This window comes from Danio rerio, chromosome 21 (assembly GCF_049306965.1).
Source record: "Danio rerio strain Tuebingen ecotype United States chromosome 21, GRCz12tu, whole genome shotgun sequence".
NCBI classification, from domain to species: Eukaryota; Metazoa; Chordata; class Actinopteri; order Cypriniformes; family Danionidae; genus Danio; species Danio rerio.
In genome coordinates this window covers 33,741,350-33,759,057 of record NC_133196.1, presented here as the reverse complement: position 1 = coordinate 33,759,057, position 17,708 = coordinate 33,741,350, and the positions used below count along the sequence as shown (strand labels likewise).

At 34.6% G+C, this 17,708-nt stretch overlaps 1 protein-coding gene across 14 annotated transcripts in view; it reads left to right on the top strand.

The window, feature by feature from the left end:
* The window catches only part of rap1gap2b (RAP1 GTPase activating protein 2b), a 133,333-nt gene that overhangs the window by 52,740 nt on the left and 62,885 nt on the right, over positions 1–17,708 (top strand). For 3 of the 14 annotated variants that reach the window (XM_073934211.1, XM_068215762.2, XM_068215761.2), the window contains exon 1: positions 16,204–16,516. In XM_073934211.1, the coding sequence (XP_073790312.1) occupies positions 16,386–16,516 (131 nt within the window). In that variant the 5' untranslated portion in view covers positions 16,204–16,385. 14 annotated transcript variants of the gene reach the window in all.

Here is a 17,708-nt window from a genome sequence, read left to right as displayed (position 1 = left end):
CGCGTTCTCGCCCTTATTTACCGGATTCTGTTTTTCGTCTTACCTGATTTCCGGAACCCGCCGTTCCCCAGACTCGATCCCGGTCGTCGTCCACCGCGGCCGGCTCCGGCTCGTCCTCCTCCTCCGGGGCCTCCGCTTCGCCGACGCAACGCCGTGAGCTAGGCGGACAAACTGATTGCGTCGGGAAAGCCCTGCACTCGGAGGCGAGCCGTCGGCCGGCGAGCGCAAAGAGGAGGGGTGGAGTGGCGCCACACCGCCCCGCAGCGTTCGCTCGAAAAAAAAACAAACGCGGCCTTTACGTACCTCCGGCCACGTAAATCGCGGTCTCCAGAAACGTCCGCGGGACTACGTTTCCAGAATGAGCTTGGGTTGGTTTGTTATTAGTGTCATCAAGTTATGTGTATTTATACTCCTTTGTGTTGTTCAGTCCTTCGTCCGTTTTTTTATGTTATGTATTGTCTACACCCCATGTCGTTCCTGAATTTCCTATGTTTCCTATGTCTTCCAAGTGAGTGTTTGTAAATAAATCTACATGTTTGATAACTCCTGCGATCCTTTGCCTTTCTGGTAGAGCCCAAGCGTGACAAGTACTTTTATAGCTAATTACAGGTTCTAATTCAAAACAGATCAACACACTGTTAGTTTCTTTCTTAAATGAAAACAAATCATATTAAAGTAATAGCTAATAAAAGCAGCAACGATTCAATATTATTATAAATTTGTTTCCTTAAAGTCACAAGCACACACACACACACACACATCCCCCCACACATAACACAGCCTTGGTGCTTGTGCAAAAGCCATACATTCAGTGCTTTTATTGAAACGAAGTGGTAAAAAAGAGCGAGACCATGCATGAACTCCACTAGGAAGCCAGTGCCGGTCTGTGTGGCGTCCCTGCTGAGACGAGAAGGGCAGACAGAATCCTGTAGACTGCAGATATTTACCCACTCAGACTTCTATTGCCGCCGTCACGTTTTCAGATCAAGTGCTCTTGTGTCTGTGAGCTGCAGGGTCCCGTCTGTGATTGCATGTGTGCTTCAGACATGCAGACAGCAGGGGGCCGCTTTTGCCAGTCTGCAGATCAGTGGCCTTGAATACAAAGCACACTGTTCTGGTCGTGTATCTTCTTGCCCATTAGCTGTCAGTTATGTTGGCCCTTCACCTTTTCCTCTGGATTAAACGCCTCTGATGTTGAACGGAAAGCCAACACTTGTGGTGTATTTTCAGTTGTGGCTGCAAGATGTGGTGTAAAACAACAGGCACCTGCTGGCTGTGTCTTTTGAAGCAGATGTAATCTTGCTGCCTTGATGATGGAAATACACAGATTGCTTCTCTATATGCTTCCAGCTATATAAAAAATGTGACAGATAATTCAGATTTAATGGTTTGTAAAGCTTTGAAATGTGCAGGGCAGTGTTTGTCTGATGTTTTCAGTGTATATTGGGTCCATCCTGTAAATGTACTTTTTAAAACATTTGATACGCAAACTACACTATTGGTTGGGTGAATAATTGCGTATTCACACATATCTGACGCTTCGATCATCATATTACATGCTATATAGTGCAAAAGAATTTTAATTTTGAATTTAGAGTCAATATATTGTACTTTTTTTTAAGTTTCACACAGTGGATGCCCTTTCAGCTGAAACACAGTACTGGGAAGCACCCATACACACTTACTCACATACATACTCTACAACAATTTAGTTTATTCAATTCACCTGTACCACATGTCTGTGGACTGTGTGGGAAACGGGAGCATGCGGAGGAAACCCACGCAAACATGGGGTGACCATGCAAACTCCACACAGAAATGCCAACTGACCCACCCTTCTTGTTGTGAGGCGACAGTGCTAACCACTGTGCCACATTGAATATTATGTAATGTAATAAATTACTAAAACAAAAATGTAATGAATGTAATAAAAATGTAATAAAAACTACTGGAATCAAAATGTATGCATAAATGGATCTGATATGTAATTACACAAAAAATTAGGACCCAAAATTAAAATTTTAGTGAATGTAAAAATGTATTAGTTCAAAAACAACCACAAAACCTGCTATAGTAGCTACAGTATTGACCTTATTCTAAAATGCGGAAGTGCGCCTGTTTTCGTGATTGTCTTAGAACTTCCGATTCAGTCGCCTATGGGAGAAATGACTAGGAATAATAAACGGCAGAAAACGGTCAAACTACTTGCTCTACAAACAAATGTTTGCATGACTATACAGACCAAGTAGAATAATATAATAAGAAAATATCAAATTGCAACATCAAGCAGCGTAACGAGCAGTTTTTAACGTCAAAAAATTTATAGAAGTGAATGAGACCGGAAGAATCAAGCCAAAAAGATTCAATTGGCAGCGCCCGCTTGTCGGCGTAGAATAAGGTGAATAGGTTCAGATAAAAAATATATCAATATACTGTTAGATTATTACTTAAATAGTAGCAAATCATAGAAAATGATAAAGATAATTATTAAATCAAATTATAATTAATAAATTTAATGCACAGTACAATACTTTATGAACATGTATGAAAAAACAGCACATGCTGCCCTCTCAGAAATAAAGGTACAGGAGCTGTCACTGGGGCAATACCCATTCAAAAGGTACATATTTAAATTTTGAAGGAGCCATATTGGTACCTCAAAGGTACATTTTAGGTACATTTAGGCACTAATATGGACCTTTGAGGTACCACTGTGGACTCTTTGGGTACAAATATGTTTCTTTTTAAAAGGTACTGCCCCAGTGACAGCTCCTGTTTCTTTATTTCAGAGAGTGTGAAATGATATACCATTTATAATACTTTTCGTCAATGTATGGTAATTTGAGGGAAAAAATGCTCAGAACCCTTCTGTTTTGTCATTTTGATCAAATAATGTTAGAAAATTATACGTTTGAGAAAATTTAGTGTGCTGAAGTTATATGGGATTGATTTCAGCAAAGTTATTCTAGTACAAAATTTAAAAGTGGTCAAAATTACCACGTTGGTAGTCTTAGAGTTAATTATTTACCTGTTGCTGATTCTATCAGTGCAAGTTAATCAACTGAATTTAATCAATTAATCATACATAAGAGGGTTGAGGACAGTGTTTATTCAATACAAGCTTGTTCATTCATATTTACAGTATATATATATACATATATATATATATATATATATATATATATATATATATATATATATATATATATATATATATATATATATATATATATATATATATATATTTAAATGATAATTTTAAAAAGCTTAATATATAAAAGGGTATATATACAGTGGGTAAAAATAAGTATTGAATAGTATTATTTTTTTAGAAAACATATTTCTAAAGATGCTATTGACTTGAAAATTTCCCCAATGTTAGTAACAACCAAAGAAATACATACAGGCAAAGAAAAAAATATTAATTGATTAACAAATTAAGTTATGTTTAATAAAATGAAATGACGCAGAGAAAATGTATTGAACACATGAAGAAAGGGAGGTGTAGAAAGGCAGCGAAAGCCCAGACAGCAGCTGAAATCTCTCAGAAGTTATTCAGCAACCCTCTGCCCTTCCTCAGTGTAAATTAATATTAGCTGCTTCAGTCCAACATCTATAATACATTTTCCGGGATGATGAAGATAAAACCAGGGTGGACATCAGACAAAAGTCAGCCAAGAAAATGCTTAAATGCTTTCAGAGATAGAAAATCAAGCTGTAGAATGGCCCAGGGTATCACTTGACTCGAATCCAACAGAAAACAAAAAATAAAGATCAGATTTGATAGACGAGACCCACAGAAGATGTTTACACTCTGTTGAAGTCTGTGAAAAGCTCACACCTGAGCAATTCATTTTCAATATGAAAGGCTTCTTTAAGCTTCCATCACCAAAAAAGCCTTTTATATTAAATATTTAAAGTATGTTTCAGTAGTTCAGTACTTTCTCTATGTGTCATTTCATTTACACTAATTTTGTGTCTTTTCATTCACAACAAATTTTTCTGATTTTTTTTTTTGTTTGTTTTAGTCTTATATTTGTATTATTCAGGTTTCTACCAAACTCTGGTTAAATTCCATGTCAACAGCTCCTTTAGAAATATTATTCCAAGATAAAACATGACGTGTTCAATACTTATATCCCCCATATATAAAACATTTATCTGTTGACAAAGAAAAATCGGTAACACTGTATAATAACTACACACTATAACCATTTATAACCAAGCATTAGCAAATAGGGAATTCATTATCTGTTAAGCAATATAGCTGCAGCTACAAATGCTGTATTGCTGACTTACAAGCAATCTATAATTGTAGTTTAATACTCTGTTAATTTTATTACTTAATTAAGTATTGCATTATTTACAAACCAGTTATTTAGGCATAGTTGGTTGTGTTTCAGGATCATTCAAAATTCATCATTTAGAGTTAGTAAATGATTAATAAACTATTAAAATGACATTTATAAGTCTTATTATTCAGGCATATATTAATAGTTAATTTGTATGTTAATAAATGCTTCTTTACCTTAACTATATGCTTTACATATTATGCTTTATAAATCCTTTATAAATGATAATTAAATGCTCAGTTAAATTCTAAACAGAAAAAAGAACAGAAACGACTGATTGAAATAAACGACTGAAACGAAAGATACTCAAATGAAACTGTACTTCAAATGAAAAATAAATCCTAATTATATAAATCTAAGTCTAAATCCTAATAAATATAAATCTAATTATATTGTTAAATCATATTGTTATTGTTTAATATCCAATTTTTGTTATATTTTGAGACTCCTGTTATTCAGTAATGTTTAAACTTTACAGTAATTTTACTTTTTAGAAAAGATTGCAAAGATTATTGTTCATTTAATATTAAGCCTTTAATTGTCATTTATAAGGGATTTATAAGGTATAAATAGTCCTCACTTTAGATCAGATCACAAAACTGCATGAAGTTGAGTTAATAAAACATTTATTTACATACATAGTAACCATTACTATATGCCTGAGTACAAAAAAAAATACGAAGTATGAAAGCACAATGATTAAGCACATTATAAATGTGGTTGTAAGTCAAGAACACAGCATTTGTAGCTGCAGTTATAAACTGCTTACTAACATTTATTAATGTAGAGTTAATGCTTAACAAATAATGAATTCCCTAGATGCTAATGCTTAATAAATGATTCATAGTGTGTAGTTATTATTAAGTGTTCCCGAAAAATCATATCATTTTAAATTTATGAACATATTTTTACAATTATGATTTGCTCACATGAAAAATATGATCTCCACCCCCTCCTCCTAATTTGCTGTTCTTCAACATCAGCACTGTCTGGAGGCCAACGCAGAACTCTCCTGTTTTACAGAATAACACTCTTGACTTGTCTGATTTCACCATTTCGCATGAGCCGAAATAAACATGACTGTTTTTGCTCATCATCTTGCACACTCAGTATTGTGGCTCTTGGTGCTGGAATATTTGTCTGCCAGAGCCACAAGCTCTTGATGAGTCTGAATGGCTCATCATGGAGTGATTCTCCACTTCTGTCCTGCGCACACTCCGATAATTGCCTTCAGCTAGAAAAGAAAAACCCCAAAGCATTTAATTCTCTTCATGTTGTGAAAGCATGTCGCTCACAAATACACACTCTTGCTCCAGATGAAATCCTAACAGGTAGGAGCGGATTTGCTCAGCAGGTGAAATTAAATAATGAAAATGGGCTTATAATTGCAGCACAGCATAAACACGGCTCTTGAAAAGCTCCTTGTTATTTTCTGTTTGTAGAGTTTTAGATAACACAGCTTCAGCATAAAGCTGTTGTGTTTTGATGCACAAAGCATTACAGGTTTAGGTTCCTAAAACATTTTGTTTCAGCCATTGGTACTACACAGGTAATTGCCTGTATTTTTACATAATTTTCCATTTTCTTTATTATACAATGAAATGCCTATTGTAGTGAAAATTGGATTTATCAAATGTTAAAACCAATGTTCAGGAATTGATATTAATATTGATATTTTACTCTCACGTGGGGGAACCAATTAATGTAGAAATAACAGATAATTAACTCCTTTTAAACAGGGCACCAGACAGCTTTCCACTGTCAAAATAATTATCAATAAAATATTGTCAATTAAACTATACAAATGAGGAGTTTATTATCTGGCCAAATCTGAAGGATTATGAGATGGTTTGATTTGTAGGACCTTTTTCTGTATTATTAACAAAAGGAAGACACAATTGTAATAAATGTGTATTTATTAACAAAATAGTAAACAAAGGTAACAAAAAATTACTAAATGTACAATAAATGAAGTGCATAGGCAAGTTATAAAGGTGGTTAAGTCGGGGTAAGGTAACCCTTATTCTACAATAACAAAGAACTGAGTTTTTAGTTTGAAGTTTGAGTTTGAAGCTTTTGTTATTAATGAATTTCAGGTATAAACATCTTATTAATTAGAATATTTTATACTGAAACACACTATGCCAACTTCTTCCAACCAAAAGACATTTTCTTTATTTTTAGAGAGTAACATGTAATTCTACATTAATATTTACAGATTATTTCTGTAAAAATAGGGAAACAAAAATTCAGTCAATTTTATTTGTGAAGATAGTATTCATATGAAGATTAATGTGAGGTTAATAATGTCAAAAATATATATACTGTATATATGCCTAGAGTGCCAGTTCAGCTTGCCCTGGCCCTGCGTGTGTTTAACGTGCAAAGAAATTCGGATAAGACCATGGACGCGCTTTTAAAAGGAAAGTTTCAGTATAAAACAGTTAATGTCACATCACCAGGCTATCCTGCGTTTCCTCCGGAGTTTCATGCAATTTCGGGTGTTTCATTTTTAATCTTTAGGCTTTAACTGCAGTTCAGCAGTTCACTTTCATTTAGCATATTTTCATTTAGGATGTTTTTATGGAATTTTCTACCTCATGGCAAACGAAAAGAAAAACCTCCACATTTCAGGACTCGCGTCATCCTTCAAGGTAATCAAAAAATGCAGATTCCTAATTAGTATTATCTTAATCATAAGAGCGGAGTGTTGGTGTTCATATAAATGTACTGTAGTGAAAGTGGCAGATGAAGTTGCAAGCTGTCAAAGACAGCCCTATTCTCTGCCTTTAAGCTACTTCCATGAGCCCTCACATTTCATAAGTTTCACGTTGCTGTGTCAGAATCCTTGCTTGTAAAATACAGCCATATTTTAGAACGCTTAGTTTAAGCAAATTTGATAAATGCTATCGTGCGTGTTGTTGAATCTGAAGGGATCACTCCCTTGCTCACCGGGACTGTTGTACTACGCGTCTGTCTGTGTGTGTGTGTGTGTGTGTGTGTGTGTGTGTGTGTGTGTGTGTGTGTGTGTGTAGAATGTTGCTATTCTAATTGTTACAACCAGTGATGGAAAACTATGCACATGCTACTTTAAGGAACTACATCTCCCAGCATGCACCTCGCACACACGGGTTCATAATTCTCATTGATTACACACACAGTCAGAAGATCAATTCCTTGTCGCATTTGACTCCTTTACTTTGTTATTTTTTTACCGCCTTTACGCTTGAGATTATCTGTATGCCCTTGTTTTGTTCCTGTTTCAACCTTTAATTGTAAGATGATTTTCTTAATTAACTGCTATTTGATGATCAACTTTGTTGTGCAGGCGTCCTCACATGACACTAAGCTTGTGTTTTTGTTAAACAATAACCAAATGTGTTATTTGTATTGTAAAAAAATACTTGTAAAGTATTAGTATAAAAAAAATGAATAATAAATAAATAAATAAATAAATAAATAAATAAATAAATAAATAAATAAATAAAATATTAGATATATGACAATTTTGTATTTTTTCAAGCAAATTGTTCTGGAGTTTAACCTACATAACCTAAAAATATTATTAAAATAGTTTATAGTTTTATTTACAGTGTTTTATGACAACACCTATTGTTTGTACCTAAGATTTTTAAAATCATTCTTTAAAAGCTTTTTTCTGGTTTAAATGTATGTTAAAAGTGGAAAAATGTATGGACTTGTATAAATAAAATGAATATTTGTGCACAATTACACAAATTAATCCTTATAATCACATTAATATGTATAATTACAGTAATAATCATTATAATCACATTAATTTCTATAATTGCATTAAATCCTGTAAAATTACAGTAATAATCTTTAAAATCACAAAAATTAATCTGTATATGTACAATTAAAATATATATTTACAGTAGTAATTTATAAAATGACAGCAATAACCTGTATAAGTGCAATAATATTTAGGAAAATTGCAGTAATTACCTTTTTCCCATTTTTTCACAGTTTAAATGCAACTTATCAACAGTAAGAAACTAATTTAATAAATTTTGACCGTAAAGTATATGTTCTGTATTTTTACAGTTTTTGCATGTAATTTTGTAAAGTGGTTATTTTCCGTAATTTAATGGAACAAGTCTGGAAGCCCTGCTGCCTTTTTTTTACAGATTTTTTTTACAGTGTACCTTTGAATTAGAGCTCCACAATATATAGTATCAACATCAATATTGCAATGTGCACATTCGCAATAATCACATCCCAGGGTGTGGAATGTTAAGTATTATTGTAATAGTTGACTAAGGAGCCACAGTTCAGAACATGAATTTGTGGAGAGATTGCAGACTTAACCATATAATGGAGTGTAAATTGATTTTTAAGGCCTGTGACTGTGAATATTTCAAGAGAGTGTAAAGCATCTGGGCACAATAAATTATACTGTTTTAAATGTTAATAAAGATGAATTTCATCTATTTATTTATACAGTGAAGACTATGTTGTGCTATTTTACATTTGATTACTTAATTCCTGTACCTGAGCACTGTTTAAATCCTTCAGAATACCATTAAGGGCTGTTTATTAAACCTTTTATCTTTGCTTTTTAGTGTTTATATGTGCTTGTAATGTGTTTATTATAATTCACACTACTATAGACTCCTCCACAATCAATATAAAATTAATGATTTTATAATAAACAGAGCTATGTAAGCCATTTGGTTAAATTCTATTCATATCTCAACATATATTGCAGAAAAGCAAAATATCACAATGTCCAGTTTTGAGTAGAAGGATTGGATGGACGCCAATACTGAGCAACAAGGCTGTGGTGTGTAAACGATGCTCAATTCATACTAAATCGCTCAAAGTGTTGCATAAAATATCTCTCACACACCATTTACATCTCCAGCAGACTGAACAATGGATACAAAGCTGGACGGATCCATGCTTTTGTGTTGTTTATGCCAAATTCTGACCACACAGTCTGAAAAATGTAGAAAATGCTGGGTTCATGTTGTCCCAAGACTTAAGTTAGCTTCATTGTTTTCACAAATTTAAGTGGAACAAATATAAAACAATTAAGTTGTAAAAAATCTGCTAATTAAGTAAAAATCTAACAGATTAGCCAACTTTTTTTCAGCTTTCTATTTTACTGTTTATTAGTTCTTTTTTTATTGGTCTGCTGTTTATCTGAGACAAGTGTCCCTGATGTGCTCTTCTTCCTCTTCTTCTTCTGCTGCTGTAGCTCATCTGCTTCAAGGTTTGACATGTTGAATGTTCAGAGATGCTCTTCTGTAGACCTTGATTGTAACAAGTGGTTATTTAAGATACCATTGCCTTTCTTTCAGCTTGAACCAGTGAGGTCATTCTCCTGTGACTTCTGGCATATACAAAACATTTTTACTCAGTGGAGATGTATTCTATTGGGGAATATCAGAAACAATCATTTTTTTCTAAAACACTTAGATCTGTCAATGATAGTCATCCCTAGTCACATAGGGGGCTGTTTACACCAGGTCACTTCGTCTGTTTCTTCTGAGCGGACTGCAATCTGATCATGAAAGTGACAGGTGTAAATGTCTTTCAAAACACATTTGAGACGGCTGTAAATTGAATCACTCAAACCACTTCAGAAGGTGGTCTGGGATGCAATCCAGATGAAACGGGACAGATTTTAATGCATATAGCCGTTAAAACCACATATGCAATTTTTACTCCTCACAAAAAATAAATAAATAAATAAATAAATAAATAAATAAATAATGAGAGTGTGTTATTGGCTTTATGACTTGGATAAAAACACTACTTATAAAACATGCAATGTGACAAATGACAGATTTGTTTTATTTTATTTATTTTTGACCTGTCATTAACTGTAAAATGATAATATTTGAATGTTAAAATAATATCAAACAGTAGCATTAACAACAGAGAAAATTACACACATTGTGGTGCCTCTGTGAAAGGAGGGGAAAATAATAGTAAAAATGAAACGTTTTGGTCTTTTACAAAAGCACAACATTTTGTTTTTGGGAGAGAAGTTTATACATAAATTAATATAAACACGTATTTTTCCTTAGAGTCTTCCACTTATCTGTATGACACAATAATTTTATTTCAGTCATGACAACTGAGATAAAAAAATGTTTTAATAAATAAAAATATGTAAATAAAAACACGTGAATAGGTTTGTCTTTCTAAGTCAGCTGCTGAGAGCAAGTAAACCAACTGGCTCTTCTACCACAATAATAGTAGAGCCATCCTGTTATATAGAGCGAGAATACATTTCTCCATAGGGGGCATTTATTTATTCATTTTTCTTTAGCGTAGTCCCTTATTTATCAGGGGTCGCCACAGCAAAATGATCTGGCATCTATTCCCGCATAAGTTTTACGCAGTGGATACCGTTCCAGCCACAACCCTGCACTTGGAAATCTATAGTACTGTAAAGCTGCAAATAAAATTCCTGTCGTTTAAGACTAGTATGCAGTCTACACACTACCTAGGCAAATGGTATAAAGAGCATGTCGAATAGAGAAGGATGGTTGATTGTTTGTTGAGAATGATGCAAGCACTTCAATCAACGCTCATTAGAGTTTTATGACTGAGCTAGGCATTTAGTCTGTAATGACAGTAATCATGGAGCCAGCCTTGTGATGAGGATTTACCAGAACACGTGTGAAGTGCAAAGCCTACTTATAAAACATTTTGTATGACAAGATGTACAGTTTATAATTCTGTTCAAAAACAATATTAAGTTAAATGTGGTGTATCTGACGATGTAACAGTTAAATTTGCATAAATATTTGCATGTAAATGGAACCGTTTTCACAAATCAGATAGTTGATCAATCAGTGAAAACGCAAAAGTGACCAGGTGTAAGCAGCCACCTTTGATCTCCATTCTAATGCAACTCATCACATTATCTTCACCACATTTACATGCCTACATGCATTGATTTACTGGTTTGTTATTGGCTGATTGGATATTTGCATCAACTAAAAGGTGCACTTCAATAAGTGGAATATACACTAGTACTGCACTTTGATGCATTTTTCACACCAAAAACATCACTCTTTTATCAATTGTAATAGATATTCCTGGAGTTATTATTTTACTCACTGAAGCAGGATTTTTATCTGGACCAGTATCAGTGTACTGTAATTTTTAGGAATGTCAGTTCATCGTTGGCATTTTGCTCAGGGTCTGGTGTCTTTTGAGATACTGAGAAAGGTTAACACGACATTAAAGAGATTCAGAATCTTGTCACAGATAAAAAAAAATGTGCCTACTGTGCAGGAACAAAATCCGCACACACCATGTGATCGCTGTATAGAATAGAGGAAAAGAGCCATAATTCCATACTGTGAGCTAGGGCTGCAGAATATATTGTTTCAGCATTGAAATGGCAATGTGCGCACCCGCTGAAGTCACATCGCAGGATGTGAAATATTGAGCTGGGATTTTAGTTGAGCAGTAACCACAGTTCAGAACACACAAGAATTGTAGAGTCAATGCAGAGATTAGCCATGATGGAGTGAAATTTGCATGTGTTTGTAATAGAGTTTAAAGGGGACCTATTATGCAAAATTTACTTTTACATCATTTTGTGTGGCAATGGTGTGTGAATATGAATGAGAAAGTCTTACCTCTGCTATAAATTTAGTGATGATGTCTGATGGTGTCATCATTCAAAATCAAAGCACAGCTTTTCGCTTATATTGTCTTATTGCTCATCGTCATAAATTGAAATAAGGACGCATGACAGCTCAGCCGGACTCTGCAAAATGAACCCTGAAACTCTGACCAATGTGAGGAGAGTTTACTCGTACGTGACTTGTTTTAACTATTTTGGTTTGTTTAGAAACTTTGCCATTAAAAAAAGTGAACTGCACCAAGACCAAAGTGCAACATTGTAACAGTTTTAATCCCTGTTTCGGAACAAACGAATCAGTTCACAGGTGTGAAAGCACCTCAAGATGCATTATAAATAGGGCTGCACAATATATAGTTTCAGCATCGATATTGCAATGTGCGAGTCCGTAATAATCATATCGCAGTGATCTGCAATTGAGTTGGGATTATTGTAGGGATGTTTAGATCAGGATTTTTGCTGCTGATACAGAGTACTGATATCTTGTCATGGTAATTAGTCAATACTGAGTACCGATTCTGATGCTTCAAGCTTTATATAAGTCAGAATTATTAGCCCCCCTTTGATTTTTTTTTCTTTTTTAAACATTTCCCAAGTGATGTTTAACAGAGCTAGGAAATTTTCACAGTATGTCCGATAATACTTTTTTCTTCTGGAGAAAGTCTTAATAATAAATGCAGTTTTAAAAAACTATTTAAGGTCAAAACTATTAGCCCCTTTAAGCTATTTATTTTTGATAGTCTACAGAACAAACCATCGTTATACAACAACTTGCCTAATTAACCTGCCTAGTTGACCTAATTAAGTTAGTTAAGCCTTTAAATGTCACTTTAAGCTGTATAGAAGTGTCTGAAAAATATCTAGTCAAATATTATTTACTGTCATCATGGCAAAGATAAAATAAATCAGTTATTAGAGATGAGTTATTAAAACTATTATGTTTAGAAATGTGTTGAAAAAAATCTTCTCTCCATTAAACAGAAACTAGGGGAAAAAAATTATAATTCAGGGAGGCTAATAATTCTGACTTCAACTGTAACTGTAACAATGCATAAAGCACCTTTTCCAAGTATCATACTTAGGTGGAGCTTCTCCTAACCTAAGATTACCTAAATTAAGGATGTTGCATATAACCCCTTAAACATGTCTCTTATAACCATCTAGTGTAGACACGTCATCATGATCAGAGGTAGCTTTACAAAAAATAATACTTATAACAGATAAAAACATTTTGTAGGATAAAAATGTACACCTATAAACCATTACTTCTTTACTAAAAATGAAATAGGTCTATTCTGCTTTTTGCAATATTAAAGAAGTGTTTGTATTTCTTTACTATTTCCAGACAGGTGTTAGTGAACTTCTAATAAATCATAGAAAGTCCTCATAAGGAATCACTCTTACGATCGGCTCATGAGATCAGATCAGTGAATTCCGATCGAGTTATGAAACGTGATTATCGGCTGATCGATCAAAGCAATCCTAGATTATAGTTGACCAGACATTACAGTTAACAACATGATGGAGTAATTTCATATTTTAAACAAAGTTTTTCATTCACATGTGTTTTTAAGACCTGACTGTAAGAATTTAAAGCAAATTAAAGGCATTTGGGCACAATAAATGAAATATTTGTTGCCTGAAGATGAATTGTACATTATATAATTGTGTGCTTAATTAAAATGATACAGTCTTATTGTTATAATTATACCGTGATTACTTTATTTCTGCTTCTGAATACTGTTTGACTCACCAGAAAATCATTTTCTCTGTTGTATTTAACTTTGCTTGTCATTTTTTAAATGATATTTTATGCAGATATGCTCCCCTACAAATTTATCTCGATTGATCTAAAATTATGAATTATTTATAAGCTATTTAAGTCGTCTGCTGAAATATCACAATATATATTGCAGTGAATGAAAATTTCACAGTCAGTTTTCTTCCAATTTCGTGCTGCTCTAATTATAAATGTGGGATTTTAGGATGCACAAATAAACACTGCAGTTTCCAAAGACTACCTTTTTCTGAGCACCTTTTTTTTTTTTGACATTTTCAGTTTTTTTTTCTTACAATCTCATTTTGATCTCAAACAATTGCCCAATTTGGACCCAATCTTAAATAGGGCAGTTTAAAAATGTTATTACACTATATTTGTGGGGTATTTAGAGCTGAAACTTTGCATACACCCTTTAGAGACATCAGAAACTTATTGACATCTTGTAAAAAAAAAAAAAAAAAAGCAGCATAATAGGTCCCCTTTAAAGCATTTCAAGAGATTCTAAAGCCTTCAGCAACAATAATTTTTACTTTAATAATTGATTTTTAATGAATTTTACTCAATTATTTATAAAATTAAGACTAGTCTGTGTTATTTTACATTTGAATATTCACTGTCTCTACCTCAACACTGTTTGGCTGTCCAGAAAAAGATAAATCACTGTTTACTTTGATCTCCACTCTATTGTATTTATGCATGTCATTTGTTTATTATATTTTATGAATGATTTACTCCCCTACAGAATCTTCCCAATTAATCTACTCAGCAGGCACAGGACGTCAACATGACATCAGATTGATGTTGTACTCCAAAGTTGTGGGGCGTTGCATTTTGTTTGTGAATGAAATTTGGGTTGACGTCAGAACCCAACGTCAGGCCGACGTCAGTGTCCAATGTTAGACAGATGTTGCATTTTGGTTACTTACCAACGCAACCCAAAGACAACAAAATATCAACATGTAATGATGTTACAGCTTGACGTTGTGTGGATGTTACCACTATGACGTCTATCAGACATTGGAATTTGGTTGCCATACCTGACGAATAAATATCAGTATTTGATGTCAATCTAACATTGGTTTAAGATATTGGCTCAACGTTGGATTTGGTCACTTTCCAGCGCAACCTAAAGACAACAAAATATTAACGTCTAATGATGTTACAGCTTGATGCTGTGTATGTTACCAATATGACGTCTATCAGATGTTGGGTTTCGGTTGCCATACCTGATGAATAAATGTCAGTGTTTGACATCAATGTGACGTTGGTTTAAGACAGAGGTGTCCAAACACAGTTCTGGAGGGCCGGTGTCCTGCAGAGTTTAGCTCCAACTTGCTTCAACACACCTACCAGGAAGTTTCTAGTATATCTAATAATAGCTTGATTAGCTGGTTCAGGTGTGTTTGATTAGGGTTGAAGCTAAACTCTCCAGGTAAGATGTTGGCTCGACATTGGCTTTTGGTCAGTTTCCAACGCAACCTAAAGTCAACAAAACATTAACACCTAATAATGTTACAGCTTAACGTTGTGTGGACTTTACCTAAGTCTGTTAGACAGTGGATTTTGGTTTCTATACCTGACAAATAAATGTCAGTATTTGACGTCAATATGACATCAGTTTAAAATATTGGCTCGACGTTGGATTTTGGTCACTTTCCAACAAAACCTAAAGACAACACAATATCAAAATCTAATGATGTCACAGCTTGAAGTTATGTCGACAATACCAATGTCTATCAGACATTGGATTTTGTTTGCCACACCTGATGAATAAATGTCAGTATTTGATGTCAATATGATACTAGTTTAAGATATTGGCTCGATGTTGGATTTTGGTCACTTTCCAATGCAACATAAAGCTAAAAAAATATCATCATCTAATAATGTTACTGATTAATGTTGAATGTCAGTGTTTTGACATCAATATGACATTGGTTTAAGATATTCGCTCAATGTTGGGTTTTGGTCACTTTCATAACACAACCTAAAATCAACAAAATAGCAACATCATTTCAGGTCATCATTGGACATCAAAACGACATTGTCCTTAGAAGCTGGTGACCTAAATCTAACCTAATATTAATGTCCTATGATCTTGTGTGTCTGCTTGGTAAATTTATTAATTATTTTCAAATAGAGCTAAATTGTACTCAAAATTTAATAAACATTGCAGATAACCAAAATCTCATTTTTTTTAATATCATGCAGCCTATACTGTGAGCTTCCAATTCAAGGTGACCAACAGAGAAAGAAAAGGCAGAAGAAAATAAGAGAGAATGCAGATCTGAGTGAATGTACACAGTGAGATAAATAAAGCAAATGTCTCGAAGATAAAAGCAGAACAGCAGAGGTTAAGCAATCAAAGCATCTTAATAGAGAATAAGGTGTCAAAGTGAAATGCCATTTGAGAGGGAGGGTGTGAGAGAGATAGAAAAAGAGAGGGAGAGAGAGAGAGAGAGAGAGGGAGAGAGAGGTGTTCATAGTGAAGGATGCACACACTCAGTCTGTGCTGGCGAGGACGGCACCTCATCTTTGGAGATTGTGACGATGCAGATTCAACCGGAGCTGGTGTCGATGTGATGTGACGGAGACTGAGTTGCAGGACAGAGACTGAGGTTTGGCCATGTCTGAGCTCAGGTCCAGGGTGCGCTGTCGGAGAGCAGGTGTTCGCGCTGCTGCTGCTCTTATCGGACTCCTGCACCGCTCACGCAAACGCTGTGAGAGACGGAGATTGACGGAGGGAGACAGCCAATGGTGGGTGAATGTCATTGGTGCTTGTCTATGAATGTTTGTGGAGGAAAGGGACAAATATGAGTGTGTGTGTGCGTGTGTATGTGTGTGTGAGGTCAGAGTGTTCAGATGCATTATTTAAGTTTGTGCTTAAAGCAGCAGGACAGTTCTCAGATCAGTTTTTGAATTCTGTGACACAAAGTTTGGCGGGCGATTAAACTCAAGGGGAATGTTTTGGACATCGAGCGCTTGATTATTTCTAGGCCTGCATGTTCTGAGCACTTTATAAACTAGTTGTGAATAGTGATGTTTGCTGTTCTCTGAGTCAAAGGCTGATGGATTTTCAGCAGCTTTTTGAACTGTATACTTTATATAATTATCAGCAATACTATTGCACACTGAATAATGGAAACAAATTGCTGTTGTGTAAGAAGCATGATTTGTGGCAGTGCTGTTAATAATTCATAAGTATAGATAGATAGATAGATAGATAGATAGATAGATAGATAGATAGATGGATGGATGGATGGATGGATGGATGGATGGATGGATGGATGGATGGATGGATGGATGGATGGATGGATGGATGGATAGATAGATAGATAGATAGATAGATAGATAGATAGATAGATAGATAGATAGATAGATAGATAGATAGATAGATAGATAGATAGATAGATAGATAGATAAATAGATAGATAAATGGATGAACAGACAAATAGAGGGACGAAAAGACAGGGACAGACATGCAGATGAATGGATAGATGGATATTAGACAGATGGATGAACTGATAGACGGATGGATAAACATATACTGATAAAGAAAGTAAATAGATGGACAGATGATGGATGAATGGTTGGATGGATGGATGGACGGATAATGAAAAAAGATGGATAAATGGACAGACAGACACACAGACAGATGGATAGACGGGTGGATGGAGGAATACAAACAGAAGGACGAAAAGACGGACAGACATACAGTCGAATGGATGGATAGATAGACAGACAGACAGACAGTCAGATGGATGGATGCATGGATGCTCGAATGAACAGCCAAACAAAATTGGAAATACTGACAGACAGACATATGGATGGATGGATGGATGAATTTACAGAAGGATGGACAGACGCACACAAAGAAAATGGATAGATAGACGGACAGACACACAGGCAGACAGATAGATGGGTGGATGGATAAGAAGACAAACAGAAG